This window comes from Tamandua tetradactyla, chromosome 5 (genome assembly GCF_023851605.1).
Source record: "Tamandua tetradactyla isolate mTamTet1 chromosome 5, mTamTet1.pri, whole genome shotgun sequence".
Classification (NCBI taxonomy): domain Eukaryota; kingdom Metazoa; phylum Chordata; class Mammalia; order Pilosa; family Myrmecophagidae; genus Tamandua; species Tamandua tetradactyla.
This window is the reverse complement of record NC_135331.1, coordinates 27,204,966-27,227,776: the sequence shown is the minus strand read 5'-3', so window position 1 is coordinate 27,227,776 and position 22,811 is coordinate 27,204,966. Positions and strand designations below refer to the sequence as shown.

Here is a 22,811-nt window from a genome sequence, read left to right as displayed (position 1 = left end):
CCCTTCTCTTCCAGGTTTTGTTACTTTCAGCTTCTTGCTTCCATGGCTTCCTTTCTTCTTCTGAATTTCATTCTGATAACGGTCTCCAGTAAGAGGATTAAGACTCACCCTGCATGAGGTGGACTGCATCTTAAATTCAAATCCTACTCACCAAAAGATCCTAGTTAAAATACTTCACACCTATAAGAATGGATTAACTTCAAGAACATATTTTTCTGTGATACATACAGCTTCAAGCTACCACACTGCCTTTTTTAGTATTGAGAAAGTTTCCTTCTATTCCTATTTTTCTAAGTGTTTCTATCTAGAAAGGATGCTGAATTTTGTCAGATGTCTTTTCTTTGTCATTGAGATGATCATGTGTTTTTTCCCCTTCATTTTGTTGATGTGGTATATTGCATTAATTGATTTTCTTAGGTTGATCCACCCTTGCATACCTAGAATAAAAACCACTTGGTCATGCTGTATGATTCTTTGATGCACTGTTGGGTCTGGGTTGCAAATTTTTGGGGTTTTTTTTTTTTTTTTTTTTTTTTAAAGGAAAGACAGAGAGAAGGAAGGAAGGATAGAAGGAAGGAAGGAAGGAAGAAAGGGAAACATTTTTAAACATTTTCTTGTTTTATTGTATTCTGTTTCTCCGTTTTTGTTACATGGGCTGGGGCCGGGAATCGAACCGAGGTCCTCCGGCATAGCAGGCAAGCACTTTGCCCGCTGAGCCACCGTGGCCCGCCCTTTTGGGGTTTTTTTGACATGAGCAGGCACTGGGAATCGAATGCGCATTCTGCCGCTGAGCTTCGCACTGCCCAGGTTGCAAGTATTTCGTTGAGGACTTTTGTGTCTATATTCATTCATGTGCTAGTTTGAAAGGATGTCTGTACCCTAGAAAAGCCATGTTTTAATCCTAATCCCATTTTATAAATCCAGCTGTTTCTTCTAATCCCTTTTCAGCACTGTATGCTTGAAACTATAATTAGATTGTCTCCCAGGAGATGTAATTCAGTTGAGAGTGGTTGTTAAACTGTATTAAGTGGAGACGTGTCTCCGCCCATTCGGGTGAATCTTGATTAGTTTACTGAAATACTATAAAAGAGGAAACATTTTGGAGAAAGCTGGAGATTCAGAGAGAGCAGAGAATGCTGCAGCACCACGAAGCAGAGAGTCCACCAGCCAGCGCTTTGAAGATGAAGAAGGAAAACGCCTCCTGGGGAGCTTCATGAAACAGAAAGCCAGGAGAGAAAGCTAGCAGATGATTCCTTGTTCGCCAAGTGCTCTTCCAGCCGAGAGAGAAACCCTGACCATGTTCACCTTGTACCTTTCTACTTGAGAGAGAAACCATGAAGTTCATTGGCCTTCTTGAACCAAGGTATCTTTCCCTGGATGCCTTAGATTGGGCATTTCTATAGACTTGTTTTAATGGGAACATTTTCTCAGCCTTAGAACTGTCAATGAGCAATTTATTAAATCCCCCCTTTTAAAAGCCATTCTATTTCTGGTATATTGCATTCCTGCAGGTAGCAAACCAGAACAATTCATAAGAGAAATTGGTCTGTAATTTTCTTTTCTTGTATTATCTTTATCTGTCTTTGATATTAGAGTGATGTTGGCCTCACAGAATGAGTTAGATAACATTCCCTTTTCAATTTTTTGAAAGCGTTTGATCAGGATTGGTATTAATTCCTCTTGGAATGAAGCCTTCTGGTTCTGGGCTTTCTTCCCTTTGTTGGGAGTTCTTGTTTATTTATTTGTTTTTTAAACAGTTTTATTCACACAGCATGCAGTCCATTCTAAATGTACAATCAGTGGTTCTTGGTATAATCATATAGTTTGCATTCATTACTGCAGTTAATATAAGAACATCCTCAGTTCTTCCAAAGAAAAAAATCCTATGTCCCTTTAATCCCCCCATTATTGACATTTAGCTTTGGTATAGTGCCCTTGTTACCAGTGATGCTAGAATATTGCAAAGTTACTTTTTACTATAGACCTTAGTTTACATTAATTGTTTTTTTCCTCATATGTCACCCTATTATTAACACATTGTACGTGTGTTCTAGTTCATGTAAGAACTTTCTTGTATTTATACAATTTACCACCATCATTGTCTACTCTAGGTTTCGTTAAGTCATACAGTCCCTTTTTTTTTATCCTTTAGCATGCCTTCTGGTGACATACACTACTCTAGTCTTTGTTGGGAAGTTTTTGATGACTTTCAAACTCTGCTTATAATTGGTTTATTGAGATCTTCTATTTCTTCTGGAGTCATGGTAGGTTGTTCGTGTATTTCTAGGAAATTGTCCATTTCATCTGTGCTGTCTAATTTGTTGGCATACATTTGTTCATAATATTCCCTTACATATTTTATTTCTGTGGGGTCAGTAGTAATGTCACCCCTCTCATTTCTGATTTTATTTGTTTGCATTATTATTTTTTTGATAGCTTAAATACCATTCTGTGGGATTATTTTATTTTGTTATTGAGGATTATCAGAACTAGCATAGCAAAGGGTAAGTGGTCTGTAAAGGTGGAGGAACTCTATATTCAGTAGAAAAATAAATTGGTATACTTTAAAAATATATTTCAAAAGATCCTATTCTCTCTTCTGTACAGGGACAAAACCTATCTCCAAACCTATACAATATACACAATTTACCAACATGATAACATCAAAACTTTTATGTAAATAGCACATAAAGCCTTTTGGCTTTAACCTTTAATAAAATCAACATGCTAAATATAAGAGAAGGTAGGTTGAGGAAATAAGACGTAAAAACAAATATCTTCACACAATTTGTACACAGGTATGCACCAATCTTTTTCAAAACTGTACAAAATTAGGATCCTTACCTTGAGTTAAAAATACAATTTACCAGATAATGCATCTGAATATTAAGCTAATATGTAATATAAACACTGAAATAAGGAAGTATTTTAAGATATACCTGATAATCTGATTGCAAAATGATTTTTAAGTGGAATATGATAACTTTTAATCTAATATTGTGGATAAAAAAACATATTTTTCCCAAAACTTTCATAAGGTGGAAATGGCTATTATGTAGAAATCCTATAGTTGAGGCATCTTTTCTTACAGTTTTAATGGAGAGCAGTTTGTCCAAAATAGATATATTAGCATCATTAATATTCTTTTGAGATAAAACATAAATGAAAAAAATACAAGAAAAATGTACAAGATAAATGATTTGAGTTGGCATAATATATAAGCTATCATATGTATGGTTGCTAAAAAATATTTATGAAACTATAATTCATAATCTTGTTTTCACTTTGTAGACATCTGGTGATTCAGTGATAAATTATGCTGGAGGAATGTGATATTGACAAGATCTTACTTTTTGAAAAATGAAGCATAATTTCCTTAGCTAGTTTACTTAAGTATTACTTATTTAATTTTGTATTTTACATTGTATAAACGTAAAAAGATTACCATCTAGGTGATTCATATTTGCAATTTAACAGAGCACTGATAGTTGTTTGGAGGGGGTGAATTAAGGTTAAGAGGAAATGGGAAGATTATAGATTAGTTTAATATTAAAACAGCTAAAAAATATTTTACTGAACTCTATGTTCTAGAAACAGCTCACTCACATATAAAAATATACCAGGAAAGCTATATCAATTTTAAAAACTTAAAAACCCACAATCATATTTACAACTTGTAAATTGTTACAAGTTACAGTTGTAACTCAGTTTTTTTCATTTTAAATATTTGCACAATAAAAAATATACAAATAGTGGGGGGCCAAGATGGCAGCTTAGTAAGGTACGCACGTCTTAGTAAGGTACGCGTGTCTTAGTTCCTCCTCCAGAGCAACTACTAGGTGACCAGAAACAGTGTAGAACAGCTCCCGGGGCCACGGCAGGGAACGGACACAAGGCGTACCCCAGTCTGGACTGGCTAGATCGACTGCGAGACTCTGCTGCAGTGAGATCCCCGAGCAGCGTGCATTTCCCCGGGCCATGGCGGCTGGGGGCCGGAGCTCCTCCCTCCCTCCTTCCCGGGCCGGCTGAGAGTCTCGGAGAGGCAAGTTTCCCAAGCCGCGGCGGCCGGCGCCCCTCTTTTGCGGGCGGCTTCCCGGACCGGCTACGAGTCTCGGATCAGCGAGCTCCCCAGGCCGCGGCGGCCAGCGACCGGTGCCCCTCCCCCACAGGCGGCTTCCCGGTCCGGTGGCGAGTTCCCCGGGCCGCGGCAGCTGGCGACCGGCACCCCTCCCCCATAGGCGGCTGCCCGGAGGGAGAGGAGGGAGTTTCCGACAGTGGCAGGGACTGGATCCAACCAAACACCAATAGTGGCATTAATAAAGAAGCCACAGCATCTTTTGCTGGTGGGACCCACAGACAGACAAGCACCACCTACTGGGCAGGATAAAAAAAACAAAGTCCAGAGACTTCACAGGAAAATCTTTCAACCTGCTGGGTCTCACACTCAGGGAAATCTGATTAAATGTCCAGACGCCAGCAAAAAATAACAAATCACACCAGGCAAATTGAAGATATGGCCCAGTCAAAGGAACAAACCAATAGTTCAAATGAGATACAGGAGCTGAGACAACTAATTCGGAATATACGAACAGAAATGGAAAACCTCTTCAAAAACCAAATCAATAAATTGAGGGAGGACATGAAGAAGGCAAGGGATGAACGAAAAGAAGAAATGAAAAGTCTGAAAAAACAAATCACAGAACTTATGGGAATGAAAGATACAGTACAAGAGATGAAAAAAACAATGGAAACCTACAATGGTAGATTTCAAGAGACAGAGGTTAGAATTAGTGAACTGGAGGATGGAACATCTGAAATCCAAAAAGAAACAGAAAATATCCGGAAAAGAATGGAAAAATTTGAGCAGGGGCTCAGGGAATTGAATGATAATATGAAGCGCACAAATGTACGTGTTGTGGGTGTCCCAGAAGGAGAAGAGAAAGGAAAAGGAGGAGAAAAACTAATGAAGGAAATTATCACTGAACATTTCCCAACTCTTATGAAAGACCTAAAATTACAGATCCAAGAAGTGCAGCGCACCCCAAAGAGAATAGATCCAAATAGGTGTTCTCCAAGACACTTACTAGTTAGACTGTCAGAGGTCAAAGAGAAAGAGAGGATCTTGAAAGCAGCAAGAGAAAAACAATCCATCACATACAAGGGAAACCCAATAAGACTATGCGCAGATCTCTCAGCAGAAACCGTGGAGGCAAGAAGACAGTGGGATGATATATTTAAATTACTAAATGAGAAAAACTGGCAACCAAGACTTCTATATCCAGCAAAATTGTCCTTCAAAAATGAGGGAGAAATTAAAACATTTTCAGACAAAAAGTCACTGAGAGAATTTGTGACCAAGAGACCAGCTCTGCAAGAAATACTAAAGGGAGCACTAGAGTTAGATACAAAAAGACAGAAGAGAGAGGTGTGGAGAAGAGTGGAGAAAGAAGGAAAATTAGATATGATATATATAATACAAAAGGCAAAATGGTAGAGGAAAGTATTATCCAAACAGTAATAACACTAAATGTTAATGGACTGAATTCCCCAATCAAACACATAGACTGGCAGAATGGATTAAAAAACAGGATCCTTCTATATGCTGTCTACAGGAAACACATCTTAGACCCAAAGATAAACATAGGTTGAAAGTGAAAGGTTGGGAAAAGATATTTCATGCAAATAACAACCAGAAAAGAGCAGGAGTAGCTATACTAATATCCAACAAGTTAGACTTCAAATGTAAAACAGTTAAAAGAGACAAAGAAGGATACTATCTACTAATAAAAGGAACAATTAAACAAGAAAACATAACAATCATAAATATCTACGCACCGAATCAGAATGCCCCAAAATACGTGAAGAATACACTACAAATACTGAAAAGGGAAATAGACACATCTACCATTGTAGAAGCCAAGAGTTTAAAGCAAGACCTACAGAATTTGTTGCAAGCTGCTGGCCTCGGGATGGCAGCGGTAAACTGTGGAGATTGTTATGTAGAGCAGTCTGGGAGGAAGAGAATGTTTACCCAAAACAGTTATGTTAAGTATGAAGAACACTGAGATAAGAATCTTGCTCCCTCAGGAAATGCCTGCATATCTATTGACATCCTGTGGTATATAACAAGGATCTGGTTGAGAATAAAGGTGTCTGAAGTCTGTCTGAAGTAAACTCAAGCTTCAGACCCCCTGAGCCCGTCTGTGTCTTTCTTTCTCTCCTTCTTCCTTTCTTTCTTTCTCATCATTCCTTAATATCCTTTGAGGTCCATTTCAACAGGAAGCAACATACCATAATAGTTGGAGACTTCAATTCACCACTCTCATCAATGGACAGAACATCTAGACAGAGGATCATTAAGAAACAGAGAATTTAAATATTACAATAAATGAGCTAGACTTAACAGACATTTATAGGACATTACACCCCACAACAGCAGGATACACCTTTTTCTCAAGTGCTCATGGATCATTCTCAAAGATAGACCATATGCTGTGTCACAAAGCAAGTCTTACCAATTTAAAAAGATTGAAATCATACACAACACTTTCTCAGATCATAAAGGAACGAAGTTGTAAATCAACAATAGGCAGAGTGCCAGAAAATTCACAAATACGTGGAGGCTCAACAACACACTCTTAAACAACCGGTGGGTCAAGGAAGAAATTACAAGAGAAATTAGTAAATATCTCGAGGCGAATGAAAATGAAAACACAACATATCAAAACTTATGGGATGCAGCAAAGGCAGTGCTAAGAGGGAAATTTATTGCCCTAAATGCCTATATCAAAAAAGAAGAAAGGGCACAAATTCGGGAATTAACTGTCCACTTGGAAGAACTGGAGAAAGAACAGCAGACTAACCCCAAAGCAAGCAAAAGGGAAGAAATAACAAAGATTAGAGCAGAAATAAATGAAATTGAGAACATGAAAACAATAGAGAAAATCAATAAGACTGAAAGTTGGTTCTATGAGAAAATCAATAAGATTGATAGGCCCTTAGCAAGACTGACAAAAAGAAGAAGAGAGGACGCAAATAAATAGGATCAGAAATGGAAGAGGAGACATAACCACTGACCTCACAGAAATAAAGGAGGTAATAACAGGATACTGTGAACAACTCTATGCTAATAAATACAACAATGTAGATGAAATGGACAAGTTCCTAGAAAGGCATGAACAACCAACTTTGACTCGAGAAGAAATAGATGACCTCAACAAACCAATCACAAGTAAAGAAATTGAATCAGTCATTCAAAAGCTTCCCAAAAAGAAAAGTCCAGGACCAAACGGCTTCACATGTGATTTCTACCAAACATTTCGGAAAGAATTAGTACCAGCCCTGCTCAAACTCTTCAAAAAAATTGAAGTGGAGAGAAAGCTACCTAATTCATTCTTTGAAGCCAACATGACCCTCATACCAAAACCAGGCAAAGATGTTACAAAAAAAGAAAACTACAGACCAATCTCTCTAATGAATATAGATGCAAAAATCCTCAACAAAATTCTAGCAAATCGTATCCAACAACACATTAAAAGAATTATACATCATGACCAAGTAGGATTCATACCAGGTATGCAAGGATGGTTCAACATAAGAAAATCAATTAATGTAATACACCACATCAACAAATCAAAGCAGAAAAATCACATGATCATCTCAATTGATGCAGAGAAGGCATTTGACAAGATTCAACATCCTTTCCTGTTGAAAACACTTCAAAAGATAGGAATACAAGGGAACTTCCTTAAAATGGTAGAGGGAATATATGAAAAACCCACAGCTAATATCATCCTCAATGGGGAAAAATTGAAAACTTTCCCCCTAAGATCAGGAACAAGACAAGGATGTCCATTATCACCACTATTATTCAACATCGTGTTGGAGGTTCTAGCCAGAGCAATTAGACAAGAAAAAGAAATACAAGGCATCAAAATTGGAAAGGAAGAAGTAAAACTATCACTGTTTGCAGATGATATGATACTATGTGTCAAAAACCCTGAAAAATCCACAGCAAAACTACTAGAGCCAATAAATGAGTACAGCAGAGTAGCAGGTTACAAGATCAACATTCAAAAATCTGTAGTGCCTCTATACACTAGCAATGAACAAGCTGAGGGGGAAATCAAGAAACGGATTCCATTTACAATTGCAACTAAAAGAATAAAATACTTAGGAATAAATTTAACTAAAGAGTCAAAAGACCTATACAAAGAAAACTACAAAAAAACTGTTAAAAGAAATCACAGAAGACCTAAATAGATGGAAGGGCATACCGTGTTCATTGACTGGAAGACTAAATATAGTTAAGATGTCAGTTCTACCTAAATTGATTTACAGATTCAACGCAATACCAATCAAAATCCCAACAACTTATTTTTCAGAAATAGAAAAACCAATAAGCAAATTTATCTGGAAGGGCAGGGTGCCCCGAATCGCTAAAAGTATCTTGAGGAAAAAAAACGAAGCTGGAGGTCTCACGTTGCCTGACTTTAAGGCATATTATGAAGCCACAGTGGTCAAAACAGCATGGTACTGGCATAAAGATAGATATATCGAGCAATGGAATTGAATAGAGTGCTCAGATATAGACCCTCTCATCTATGGACATTTGATCTTTGATAAGGCAGTCAAGCCAACTCACCTGGGACAGAACAGTCTCTTCAAGAAATGGTGCCTAGAGAACTGGATATCCATATGCAAAAGAATGAAAGAAGACCCATCTCTCACACCCTATACAAAAGTTAACTCAAAATGGATCAAAGATCTAAACATTACGTCTAAGACCATAAAACAGTTAGAGGAAAATGTAGGGAGATATCTTATGAATCTTACAATTGGAGGCAGTTTTATGGACCTTAAACCTAAAGCAGGAGCACTGAAGAAAGAAAGAAAGAAATCGGAGCTCCTCAAAATTAAACACTTTTGTGCATCAAAGAACTTCATCAAGAAAGTAGAAAGACAGCCTACACAATGGGAGACAATATTTGGAAATGACATATCAGATAAAGGTCTAGTATCCAGAATTTATAAAGAGATTGTTCAACTCAACAACAAAAAGACAGCCAACCCAATTACAAAATGGAAAAAAGACTTGAACAGACACCTCTCAGAAGAGGAAACACAAATGGCCAAAAGGCACATGAAGAGATGCTCAATGTCCCTGGCCATTAGAGAAATGCAAATCAAAACCACAATGAGATATCACCTCACACCCACCAGAATGGCCATTATCAACCAAACAGAAAATGACAAGTGCTGGAGAGGATGCAGAGAAAGAGGCACACTTATCCACTGTTGGTGGGAATGTCAAATGGTGCAACCACTGTGGAAGGCAGTTTGGCGGTTCCTCAAAAAGCTGAATATAGAATTGCCATACGACCCAGCAATACCATTGCTAGGTATCATCTACTCAGAGGACTTAAGGGCAAAGACACAAACGGACATTAGCACACCAATGTTTATAGCAGCATTATTTACAATTGCAAAGAGATGGAAACAGCCAAAATGTCCATCAACAGATGAGTGGCTAAACAAACTGTGGTATATACATACGATGGAATATTATGCAGCTTTAAGACAGAATAAACTTATGAAGCATGTAATAACATGGATGGACCTAGAGAACTTTATGCTGAGTGAGACTAGCCAAAAACTAAAGGACAAATACTGTATGGTCCCACTGATGTGAACTGACATTAGAGAATAAACTCGGAATATGTCATTGGTAACAGAGACTATCAGGAGATAGAAATAGGGTAAGATAATGGGTAATTGGAGCTGAAGGGATACAGACTGTGCAACAAGACTGGATACAAAAACTCAGAAATGGACAGCACAGTACTACCTAATTGTAATGTAATTAGGTTAAAACACTGAATGAAGCTGCATCTGAGGTATAGTTTTTTTTTTCTTCTTTTTTCTTTTTTATATTTTTTTCTATCTATTATCGTTTTATTTCTTTTTCTGTTGTCTTTCTATTTCTTTTTCTAAATCGATGCAAATGTACTAGGAAACAATGAATATGCATCTATGTGATGATATTAAGAATTACTGATTGTATATGTAGAATGGAATGATTTCTAAATGTTGTGTTAGTTAATTTTTTATTAATAAAAAAATAAAAATAAATAAAAAAATAAAAAATATATATACACAAATAATCTATTTAAAATATACATTAAAGAAAAACAGACTTTTTCGTGAAAATCAACATAATATAAAAAAGCATATTGAGGACCACATAATCTGTACAAATTATTGTTAATGTGGAATATTAAGGGAAGTCAGCTGCCACAGTATTCAGTCTCTTTTGCAATGTCAAGGATGAAGTCCTTCAAACAGGAACCTTGCCGAGGCCGCAACCCTGGTTACTATAGGCAAAAAAAAAGTACAGGAACCTTCTTTTACTTTTTCCTTGTTCTTTTAGCTTCTCAGTCCTAATCTTCTCAGTCGAAGAACTTGCCAAATCTTCCTCTCAGTCAAAGATTTGGCAAGTACTCAGTTATACTAGCTTATCTATTACTTATATTCAGAAGAGATTGACTAGAAAATGCACTTTTAACAAATACTATCCTGTTCCGTGCATTATCTGAATAAGCCGCTGATTGACTGAAGTATACGTTCTTGTGCTGTTGTGAAACACAAAAAGTAAGATTTTTGGCTGGATCTCTTCCCAGTTTCTTGCAGGAATTCAAGGTTTCCCATGCTTTTGAAATAGAAGAAGAAGATCTAGTAGCTAAGAGCTTCTGCAACTGCGTTCAATTCTCCAGAGCTTGAGAATGCCATCTGTCACTACTAGCAAGACTAAACTTATCACAGAGTCCGTTTTTAACCTTTCCATTTGTCCAACCAAAGTCATTTTTACCAAATTCCTTTTGTTTGCTTACATCAAGTTATAAGGGTATCTAAGAAGGAAATGTTAGTGATCAGTGATCTCAGTGAGTGAAGTTAAACAATGACAAACAGGGGCAGAACATTTGTTTTTCTGCTAGCATTTTAGGACGAGCAATAGAATCAAAGTTAGACTCTAAGCATTTGTTTGGTTTCTTTGTCTGTGGTTTGCCCTCTTTGTCTCTGACTTTGCTTTCTTCTGAACTTGAAGAAGTGGGGATTAGGCTAATAAATATAATTAATATCATCAGAAAAGTCCAATCTGGTGTGAAATAAATCACTATCATCTAGTATTTCTTTTTCTGTTGCTTCTTTTTTGTGTGTGATGTTTTCAATCATTGCTTTAGAATGGTTCCTAACAAGATATATCATACTTTTCATTGCTGGATAGGCACTCACAGTTACTGATAAGCTACAAAGGTCTTTTGTTTCTGGAATGATGTCAACTGGTAATGGTAGAACGAACTCAGGATTACTATATAAGAAATCTATGTTCCGTGTTTGGAATTCTGTAAAAAGCTGGATGAGTTTATGCCATTCCTCCTTTGTTGTGGTTTTGTGCTTTAAAAATGAAAATAAATCTGCAGATATGTTCTTAAGACCAAACGAGATCTCGGCACAGCCGGTGTCACATTTTGGAAGGTCTACAGAATTTTTTATAATGTTTTTTTGTATCAGGGCAATCTTTAGAGAAAAATAGTTGATCATTTCTGCTATTTCCTCCTGTTGAAATGTAAAATGTAAGTTCCAGGAAGATGGCAGAGTAGGATAGGTCGAGTTCACCCCTGCTCCAAGGAACAGCTAGAGAACGGACAGGAAGGTGACTGGGATAGTGATTCCAGGGTGTGAGTGACCTGGGAGGGTCTTCTGCACCACATAGGGAGGCTCTGGTTGCAGAAGCTGAAGAATTGAGACACAGGGAACCGGAGACTGTCTACCTAGTGCAAACAGCCTTACATGCCCCTTTCCAAATGGAAGCCTGGAGCCCTCAGGAATCCACGGTCAGGGAGACAGGGACAAGGAAGTAAGCCAAGCAGTGTTCCTAGAACCTTCTACCCTCACCCGTGCCGCCCTGGCCTGCCACTCCCCCCCACCCACCCCCACCTGAACCCCAATTGATTTCTGCTCTAATCTTTCTTTCTTTCCTCTTGCTTGCTTTTGGATTAGTTTTGTTGTTCTTTTTCTAGTTCCTCCAGGTGTGCAGTTCCTTTTCTGAATGTAGACCTTTAGGGCTATAAATTTCTCTCTCAACACTGACTTCACTGCATCCCATAAATTTTGATATGCTGTGTGCTTGTTTTCATTTATCTCGAGATACTTACTGATTTCTCTTGCAAATTTTTCTTTGGACCCACGGACTTAAGAGTGTGTTGTTTAATCTCCATATATTTGTGCATTTTCCAATTCTCTAGTTACTGATTTCTAGCTTCATTCCATTATGATCAGAGAAAGTGCTTTGTATGATTTCATTCCTTTTGAATTTGAGACCTGTTTTGTGACCCAACATTTGCTCTGCCCTTGAGAATGACCCCTGAGCACTTGAGAAGAATCTGTATCCTGCTGTTTTGGAGTACAGTGTTCTGTATATATCTGTTAGGTCTCGTTCATTTATCATATTATTCAAGTTCTCTGTTTTTTTATTGATCCTCTGTCTAGATGTTCCATCTATTGATGAGAGTGGTGTATTCATGCCTCCAGCTGTTGTTGTAGAAATGTCTGTTACTTCCTTCAGTTTTGCTCGTGTTTGCCTCATGGATTTTGGGGTACCCTCGTTAGATATATAAATATTTATGATTGTTATTTCTTCTTGGTGGATTTCCTGTGGGGTCTACTCTTAATGACATGTTGGGAAAACCATCTCATCCTGCCATTGTATCACTGTCCTGTTGTCTTCTGGAACTTTATGATTCGCATTTTACACAGATGAGATGCAGGGTCCCAGGTACAAGTTGTGTGCTCCTGCTGCAGGCAGACGAGTGGCCTCTGTCTGCATGAGGGAGGAGTTCAGCTGGAGTTTCTCCATGAGATGGGGTGGGTCTGACAGAAATGCCTTCAGGTGGTATTTTTTTGGGGGGTGGTAGTGGTGCATGGTCCGGAAATCGAACCTGGGTCTCCTGCCTGGAAGGCAGGTGTTCTAACCACTGAACTACCTGGTCTTCAGGTGATTGATAGTGTTGTGGTTCTTGGAATTACAGGAAGAAAGCCACAGAGGGTGCCTTTGGGCAAATGTCAGACTGTCGCAAATAGATGGGAGGGAGGCATCCCTTCCTTCCCCCATGGTCAGGAGGGTGAGTCTGATCCTGAGTTTGAGGGTGGGGGTGGGTGCTTCCTGCCTTAGACACCAGGAGAGACCGGAGGAGACCACGATCCCAGGGAGATGTATGCCTATTCAGCAATGCAAAGGAAGAAGTTAGACTGGGTGGGTCATGTTAGGAGAGGCTCAGGAGGGGTGATAGGGCACCGGGGGCTGAGCCAGGAGGTTTTAGCATGGAAGGAAGGGTCAGGAAGTTTGGAGGATGAGGAAGGTGGTGAATGCTCATTGTCTGCAGACCCAGGTGGTGTGCTTTCTGCTGGGAGCCTACAGCTTGCTGCATGATGGAGCTGGAGAGGTGGAGACTAGATCCCTTCCCAGTAGGAGTACAGCTCTATCTGAGGGGCTGTATGTGCTCCCTGATGTTGTCTCCTCGGAAGGGGCAACACTAGCGGCCAAGCCCAGTGAAAGTATTTGGGGGTGCTGTCTCACCATGAGCTAGGCAGATGCCTCTGTGATTTTTGGGTGCCACGTGCTTTATAATGTGGACTTATGGAATCCTCAGAACAGCCTCCCTTTGTGGATGAAGGCATGGAGGCCCTGCAAGGTGTAACTTGGGGCTACGGATCGCAGCCTATCTCAGGGTCCCCAGTTCAGCCACTATGGGCCTCCCCTGCAGTAGCACACCTGGAGCTCACGTCTGTGTAAGTTGCCAAGGCCACACATTTTGCAGTTTATGCTTTATCCCGTGCTGTCCAGAGTCCTGGACCTGGACCCTGGTGACAGGCTGTTTCCCCATTTGGCAGGCCCAGGGAGGAGAGGAGGAAGAATACTGGGTGCAGAGCCCATCCCCCTCACCTGGCTCCAGCCTCGGGCACCTCCACGCAGGGGCTGCCCTGGGCCTGCTATTAGCATCTCGCTTCCTGCTGCTACCACTCTTTCAGTCTGAAAGGCCTCTTTAGGGAGAGGACAGCCTCTCCCGAGACCAGTACTGGACAGGAGCCAAATTGGAATTCAAACCCCAGCTTGTGTGGTTCAGAAGCCCAGGCCCTTCTCTGTCATACTTGCTGCCAGGGCAGCCGCCCCAGGGCCTCCATCCAGCCTCAGCCCATGCCTGTCCCTGTCACCCTGGCCGCCACTGCCTGGACACTCATTCGAGGCTGGGTTTTCCCTTGGTGCCCACTGCACCAACTCTCAGTTCTGCCCATCATGCCCAACCAAAAATGCCTGATGTTACCTCTCCTGGTGCTAGAACTATGCAGTGGTTTTATTCAATGCCAGTGGTGGCCTGCTGCGTACGGCAGTGGGGTACACAGTGTCTGTTCTCCATGTTCACTGTTTGCAGAGTCGAGGGAGAGAACCCGGCACTTGGCACCTGAGGGGTGGGGTGCTGGGGTGTGGTGGGGGTGGCCAGAGGCTAGCAGACAGGTGGGGCTGCAGGATGGTTGGCAGGGTGCCAGGCAGCAGGTTACCAGCCACCAGACCACCAAGGCCCTGGGGTGGCAATGCGTCCAGGTGCAGGTTCCTGCTGTCAACCAGCCTCACCATCAGTTCACCCAGTTCAACTGGGGTTGGGCACCTGGACACAGGCTGTGACAAGGGACTGTGCCATTGCTATGAGAGGTGGGCTGAGGACTGGAACTTTAGGGGATAGAAGTGCAAATGGGGGTGGGGTTTGCTGACCAGGCCCTACTGCATGGGGACAGAGCTAAGATTGCAGGGAGAGGACAGGAAGATGCTTTCTTGGTGGGTGGCCTGAGCCTGTTGGGCAGGGGTGGCAGTGTACCGCCTTCCATGATCTGGGTTGGGTTCGTCCTCATACCCCTGGTGGGTAAGCTCAGAGACCTGCATGGATGAGTGGTCTGCAGCCTGCACCTGTGCCTTCCCGTGGGGCCCTGGTCACCCATGGCTGGGATCCTGATGGCCCGCTGCCAGGCGTGTCCATGGCTACCAGGAAGAAGCTTGTAGGCACAGTGCCCAGCGTGGGGCTGCGTCTCCCAGGTCTCTCTTCACACGCCTCGTAGTGCCCATCCTTCTGTGGGTGCTTTGCTGATCTGGGAGCTGGGACAGGAGGGTGTTTCAGGCTCACACCAGTAGTCGACATCGGGCAGGCCTGCCCTTCCCTGCACGTGCTCCTGGGGTGACCTGCATGGGGCAGAGCCCCGGGTGCATCGCCAGAGGTCTCCACTGTTCTTGGCCTCCTCAGTCTGTGCTGTCTCCTTGTGCAGGTAGACAGCCCCAGTTGAGTGACAGTTGTTGGAAAGTCTTGTTTTCAGCAGATGGAGCTCAGGGCCTCTGCTGCTTGCTTGGAGGTGTCTGGGGAAGGTGAGCAGTGCTCTACTCAGAGGAGTGTGGAGTGGCAGCTTTGGGATGCAGTGGCCCCCCACGTCTGATGCTGGCTCACCCTGTGGCAGGGGCGGTTCTGAGGGGGTCCGTGGCTGTCTCCTTCACTCTAACGGCAGCCTCACCTAGCAGGATGGGCCCAGTCCCAGGGTGTGGGCGCAGGAGACCCTGACCAAGCTCCTGGGAGGGCTGCTCTGGCAGGGAGCATAAGTGCCTGAACTTCCAGAAAGACGCCCCAGAGGACAGTGCAGGGCCTCTCCCTTTCTGGGGCAGAATGTAGGCTGGTTTCTTTTTCCCTCTTCTATTTTGTGGAACATGATCTTCAGACTAGAAACAGGAGAAAAACGTTTTTAAAAATAGGTTTGCAGAGCTGAAAATGACATTCAGGATGGTTTATTCACTGCGTGGGCTGGGAGGAAACGTGAGGAAGCTGGTACATGCTGTCCTCGCAGCTGGATGCCTGGCCATATGGGTGCACCCCTGTTCTGTCTCTGCTGTGGACGCAGAGCTCAGGACAGCTAAACATCACCCAGTTCTGTTGCCTGAGGCTGTCAAGATCCACCCGTTTCAGCCCCCAATGTGCTGGTGCCCCCGCAGGCTTCGAGGCCGCATGCTGGCGTAGTCCACCTTGCCATGGACTCACCAGGCACTTTCTTTGTCTTGCCTCTGTGGCTGTGCCAGGATTCCTGCTCCTATCACGGTGCTTTGGGCTATTTGGACCCTGTAAGCATGGTAACTCCGTCTACATGGCTGCCATCAGCTTGGGGTGACCACCATCCCCGAGCCCCATTTAGCCTTGGACATGGCCGCCTCTGGTCTGTCTGCATGTGCAGAGCCCGTTGGTGCCTCAGAGCCTTGGCCTCCTTCATTCCTCTTCCTTGCCTCCACACTGGGGCCCCTGTCTCCACCCATAGCCTTCTGCTTCCCTCCCAGCCAATCTTCCGGCTGTCGCATTGGTAAGTGCCCCCCCCCCCCCCGCCCAGCCCAAATGGCACTGTGGCCCTCGGCCCCTGGCAGGTCTCCCTGAATTGTGGGGTTTGCTTCATGGGCCCCTTTTCATACTGCTCTCAGAAAGGAAGAGGGGCAGGTATGGTCCTAGGTGGGGTGGGGGTAGAAGGCTGCGGGGGAGGTAGGCTTCTGAAAACAGGTCTGCTTGGTCACTTCTAAGTGACATCTGTCTTTTGATGTGGTTCAGCTCTGTCCTGCTTGCTCATGCTTCACTCTGCTGCTCATCTGCTGGCTCCCAAGCTGTCTTGCATCATTCCTCCCATGTCTCTGTGTCCCTGGTCACATTTCCCATGTATATCTTCCCTACCCTGTAGCTACGACCTCACCTTAACACCCAGATTTGGAGGAGACAGGGAAGCCGGAACTCCAGATGTACTCGTCAAATGAATCACTTCACATTTTGTTGGCCAGCAATGCCGTTTTACTTTTTTTTTTTTTAACTTCTTTTATTGTATAGTATAACATATATACAAAGCAAAGAAATAAAAAAGCAGTAGGTTTCAAATCACTCTTCAAAAAGTGGTTACAGGACAGATCCCAGAGTTTGTCATGGGCTACCATACCACCATCTCATATTTTCCCTTCTAGCTGCTCCAGAATATAGGAGGCTAGAGGGCTTAAATACCTTTTCATCATCACGATTGACTTTTTTCCTTCTTTTTTTTGTGAAAAATAATATATATACAAAAAAGCTATAAATTTCCAAGCACAGCACTACAATTAGTTGTAGAACATATTTCAGACTTTGACATGGGTTACAGTTTCTCAGTTTTAGGGTTTTTACTTCTATCTGCTCTAAGATACTGGAGACTAAAAGAGATATCAATTTAATGATTCAGCATTCATATTCATTTGTTCAGTCCTATCTTCTATGTGTAATTCCACCATCACCTTTGATCTTTCTATACCTCTCATTGGGGTTGTTTGGGCTATGGCAATTCTCAATTTTTTATACTGAAAGGGTCTGTCACTGATATGGGGTAGGAGATAAAACTATCTGATGTTCTGGAGAGGCTGGGCTAGATTTCAGGACTTATCTGAACCAGGGACCCATCTGGAGGTTTTAGGTTTCTGGCAAGTTACTCTAGTGCATGGAACCCTTGTGGAATCTTGTAAATTGCCCTAGGTGTTCTTTAGGATTGAAATGCCGTCTTACTTTTATGTTAATACAGATGTGTACCTCTCTGGCTGAAAGTCTGCGTTTTGTGGCTTCTTTAAAGATGACAGAGGTGATTCAGCAGCACCATGTGTGCATTCTTTCAGGGCTCTAGGAGTCCCTTGCTTGAGTTTGGTGTGGTCAGAGTGTTCTGAGCAGCTGTGGGCTTTCCCTCGTGCACTAGCTGGAACGAGTCTATTGACATCACTCAGACGCTGGGTGGCAGAGCCACTTCTCACTGCTCACCTGCTTATTGACCTATAGTAAGGCTGTGAGCAGCCTAAGCAGTGCAGTCCACTCGGAGAGGCGAGGCCAGAGCTGGTGGCCAGGAGCCTTTCTTACAGACACTCGTGCTTGAGGGTAGGGGTACTGGGGAGGGCGGTTACAGTTCACATGACTGTTTATTACTGTGGACTTCAGGGCGATGCAGAACCTTTAGTGGGATCCCACTTCTTCTTGCCCGTGTGTTTATTGCTGGGTGACTGTGTTTTCAGCGGCGTATTGTCTGTCTCCTATTCCCCAGCTAGAAGTCATCGAAGCCCCTTCATTCTCAGGTGAAGAGCCTGCCTGTCCCATATAGGGCTGTCTCGGGGAGAGGCTGAGAGAGAACTTCATGTCACATGGCCCTGTCCTTCTGTGGCAGAGCTTTTTGGGACCCAGCCATTCAGAGGGCAGGAAATAGAAGTGCCTTTACCCAGTGCTCTGGTGCACATGCTGATCTTGTGAAGGCTGTGAGCAGCCCCCAGGCCTGGGCCTCTGCCCTCTCCTGCCAGGGACTCCCTTTTGGCACCATTGTCGTGACCTTCCCTCCCTGCTTTCTCATTCCCTGTGGCTGCCTTCGTCACCGCCTCCCACTCTCAGCCAGGTTGGTGCCAGGGACACGGGGATCCCTGCAGGAGGGAGCTCCCTGGGTTGCAAACACCCTTCTTCTTTTGTGTTTCAGCGAGGATGCCATGAGGAAAGCTGGCGTGGCCCACAGTAAATCCAGCAAAGACATGGAGAGCCACGTGTTCCTGAAGGCCAAGACTCGGGTAAGGCCCTGGAGACTGGGCCCCATGGGGGAGGGGCAGGGGTGCCTCCACCTGCAGTACACAGTCTTCTCCAGAGGCCCCGGTGCTGGGTGAGCACCCAGGACACAGGCCTGGCCTGAGAGCTCATGGTTCGGACCCCTCATCTCTCAGGCACTTGGCCAGCCATGAAAAGGCCGCATGTTCTGAGGGCTGGCATTTCACACGGTAAGAACTGGGTCTGTCTTCTGTCTCAGCCCTCTGGGGGCATTTTGTACCTAACCCCACACCACCCTGGGCACAGGCTGAGAAAGGTTCGTGGCCCTGTTATTAAGTGACAGGACGATGCCTGTTGTGGTGGAGGCCTGGGTGAGGATCCGGGGTGGAAGTCAGAGGTGGGTGGAGGGAGATGTTCTACTTCCCAGCTCGCTGCACCCCAGGATCCACAGGCCTGCACTCCACCTGGGACCGAGCCCATTTTACTGAGGTTGACCCAGCTGGTAAGAGGAGTGCTGACCTTTGGCCTCTTGTTCTGCATCTTCTGCCCTCCGCTGCATTACCTCCTTCCTGAGTGCAGCTGAGGCCTTGAGACCTGCTGTGTGTCAGGAGCAGGTCAACAGGATGATGGTCCTAGATCACATACTGGTTTGGACAGACCAGCTGTCAGGACATGCCAGGTCATTCGGGAATTTACTCTGGGTGTTTAAATGAGATGAGCATTTTTGAAGTGGAAAGGGAGAGTTCATTGGCTGAAGAAAGCAGGTGACGAAACAGAAAACTGTCAATGCAGTCTGGTCTTGGTGAGGGCACATGTGTGCATGTTTGTGAGCACACAGGTATGCAAGGCTGTGCCTCCGGACACACACACTGCAGCGGTGCGGTGGGTTCTGTGCCATGCAGGGGGTGGGAGTGGCATTTCATGAAATGGATATGTGTTGTAATTCTCTTTCTTGTAGACATCTTTATTGAGAGGCAATTCACATACAGTTCAGTGGGGTTTAGTACATGCTCATCACCACGATCTAATTTCAGAACATTTCATCTCCCCTAAATGAAGTCCCATCCCCAGTAGTAGCCACTCTCCTTTCCTCTCAGCCACAGGCAAACTCTGCTCTACTTGCTCTGATTTGCTTGATCTGACCTTTCAGACACCTGCAGTTGTGCCTGGTTTCTTTCACTTAGCCTGTTTCCACGGTTTGTCCTTGGTGCATGCTGTGGCCCGTAGCAGAGCTCCCCTCCTTTTAATGGCTGCGTACTGTTCGCCCATGTGGGGGAGCGCAGTTGATTTGTCCTCAGCAACGCTTTGCTATTGTACAGCCAGCAGCAGTCAGCAGGCCCTGGGCCTTTGTTTCCTCCCCTGCGTGTGAGTGTTCATCAGTGTCACTTGCTTCACTGAGCCCAGCAGGAAGAGGCTTTTACGCCATAGAAAACTTTTGATAGCCAGGTGTGGGCTCTTGTGGCTGGGGGCAGTGGAGGTGGGCAGTGACTGGGGCTGCCTTGTGCCAGAAGCCCCCAGCTTGGTTTCTGATAGTCCCTCCTGGAGCCTGGGGGTCCAGGGGCCAAGGTCACAGGGAGCTGAGAACACCGTGTCCTGACTGTCTGTTCTGGGAACTGATGTATTTGGTACATTTTCGACATGTTGGGAAAACTTTAGAACACACACAGAAGCAGAGAGGCATCCCATACCCATGTTTGCCACTACTGAGGTCTTAGGCCCTTCCCACCCGTCCTCCATGATTCTTTCTCTCGCAGTGCTCATCACAGCTCATCCCTGTACCCTTCCCTGTCTCCCTGCAGCGGGCGTGCCAGGCCCCAGCACAGTCTTCCTCCCCCAGGTAGTATCCTGTGGTTGGTCTGTGCAAGGGACCCTCACTCAGCATTCCACCGTGATGGCTGGTTTACTTGAATCAAGATCCAAACATGGGCCCTTTCTTTCTCCAGGCCACTCCCTGCCATTTCCCACATCCCCGTGACCTGGGTCTGGAGCGAAGCACCAGATTGGGTTGGTGAAGTGGTTTGTCAGCAGGAATGCACCCCAGGGGTTCGGTACCTGCTCTCTGCCTTTCTGGCCTTTACTCAGGCAGCCACCGTGGGTCAGGGGCTCTAGGCCTGGCAGCTCTGTTCTTCTCTTGTCACACTCCTTGTCCACTTCTGTTTTCTACATTTTACTTTTCATTGAAGTATGTTGTACAGGATAATACATAAATTGTAGGTGCACAGCTCAATGAATTTTCACAGCCGGCCACTGTCATGTTGAAACTCCCCAGTGCCAGAAACAAACCCCACCCGATCTCCTTTCTGTCATTTCCCCTCTCCCAGGAAGTAGTTAGCCTGACTTCGATGTCAGAGATGGACCTTTTCATGAACAGAATTGTTCATTACCTACTCTTTGAGTCTGACTTCTTTTGCTCAATACTTTAGTATGTTTGTGAGATTTATCCATATTATCCCTATAGTTGTAGCTCATTTATTCTCATTGTTGTATAGTTTTCTGTTGTGTGACCACACCACAATTTATTTATCCGTGCTCTCAGCAATTGTGAATGTGTCTTTTGCTGCCTGTGAGTGTGCTTTTCTGTGGCTTGTGTATCTGGGAGTGGAATTGCCAGGTCATACCTTCAGCTGCCACCACAGTGTTCCAGAGGGATTCTGCCGGTGTGCTTCCACTAGCAGAGACTCAGGTATGTCTGTCGTTCTCATTTTAGCCACTCTCGTGAGTCTATGGTGTGCAGCAGTGTGGTTTTTACCTTGTATTTCCTTTGTGAATAATGACGTGGGGCATCTTTTCATTGATGAATTTCTTTTTTTTTTTAATTGTGGTAAAATATATAAATGTAAAATTTGCCATTTTAACCATTGTTAAGTGTCCAGTTAAGTGGCATTAATTAACCTTCTCAGTGTGTACTACCGTCACCAGCATCTGTTACCAAAGCTCCACCCCATCCCACCGTCCCCCATGGTAACCACTATTTGGCTTTCTGTCTCTGAATTTGCCTGTTCTAGATATTTTATGTAAGTGGAATTATGTGGTATTTGTCCTTTGGGGTCTGGCTTATTTCACTCATCATCGGGATTTTAGGTTCATCCTCCATTCTGTTTATCCATCCAGTGCTGATGGACACTTAGGTGCCCCCGGCTTTGGCTGTTGTGAAGAATGCCACCGTGACGTTGGCGTGCAGATATCTGAGTGTCTGCTTTCGGCTTTTGGAGTATACATATCCCATCTGCTTTTCATCCAGAGTGCTATCATTTAATCAGTGATTATAAAATGGTAATTCTCCTTAGCTCTATCCTTTCTGCCACCTTTAGTAGATGAAATTTTTCTACAAAGGGTTTTCCTCATCAACTAAGACTTCTTAGCTGCTTGAAACCCACTTGCTCAGGACCGCGGGGGCATGCTGTCCTGCTGTGGCTACTTTCAGCACCTGGAGTCACTGCCCTTGGTGCCTGTGGGGGTTGCCAGGGGTGAGGGTGGGGTCGTGATGTCAGTGAGTGAAATCATGAGCTCAGGGCTGTGGACCTGGTGTATGTCAGCCCATTGCTTTTGGACCGTCTACTGAACAGCTAAGAATTAAGTGTTTTTGAAATAGCAGCAATAACTGCCCCCCCTCAACAAAACAAAAAAAAAACCCACATCATAATTTCACACTATTTCCAATTCAAATTTAACCTTACAGGAATATTACTTCTTTCATTTTAAATATGTACCTTTTTGGTTACTATGACTACCTTGGTTTCTACTATCATTAGTATAATTATTTCTTGCTTTACACTAAAATAGTTTCAGAATAAAAAAATAATTTACCACTAATAATACAATGTGGAATGAAGTTGAAGATTTCTCTGTGGCTCTCTTTGTCCTTAAAATGTATCCATTCCACTAAAGTTGGGCAGTTAAAACAAACAAATAAAAAAGGCCATTCAAAAGAATTTTTCCCCTATGTGATTTTAACCATCAATCTAATATGTGAGTCATTTGTTTCTGTTTTGAGTTTTAGGTAATATCCTTTCTTCTTTTGATTGGTTTTGTCTTTCCCACGGGCAGAGATTTGCATGTTCTCAAAGTGAGAACCATGTAGCACGGCCAGTCCATTCCAGATACTCCCTGGAGGCAGCCGTAACTCTGATTTTGGTTTCGATTTCAGTTTATCCT

The 22,811-nt window shown here is 43.6% G+C and overlaps 1 protein-coding gene across 3 annotated transcripts in view; it reads left to right on the top strand.

The window, feature by feature from the left end:
- Positions 1-22,811, top strand: part of MED15 (mediator complex subunit 15) — an 85,691-nt gene that overhangs the window by 29,808 nt on the left and 33,072 nt on the right. For all 3 annotated transcript variants that reach the window (XM_077160316.1, XM_077160314.1, XM_077160315.1), the window contains exon 2: positions 18,595-18,682. In XM_077160316.1, the coding sequence (XP_077016431.1) occupies positions 18,595-18,682 (88 nt within the window). The remainder of the gene's footprint in view (positions 1-18,594; positions 18,683-22,811) is intronic.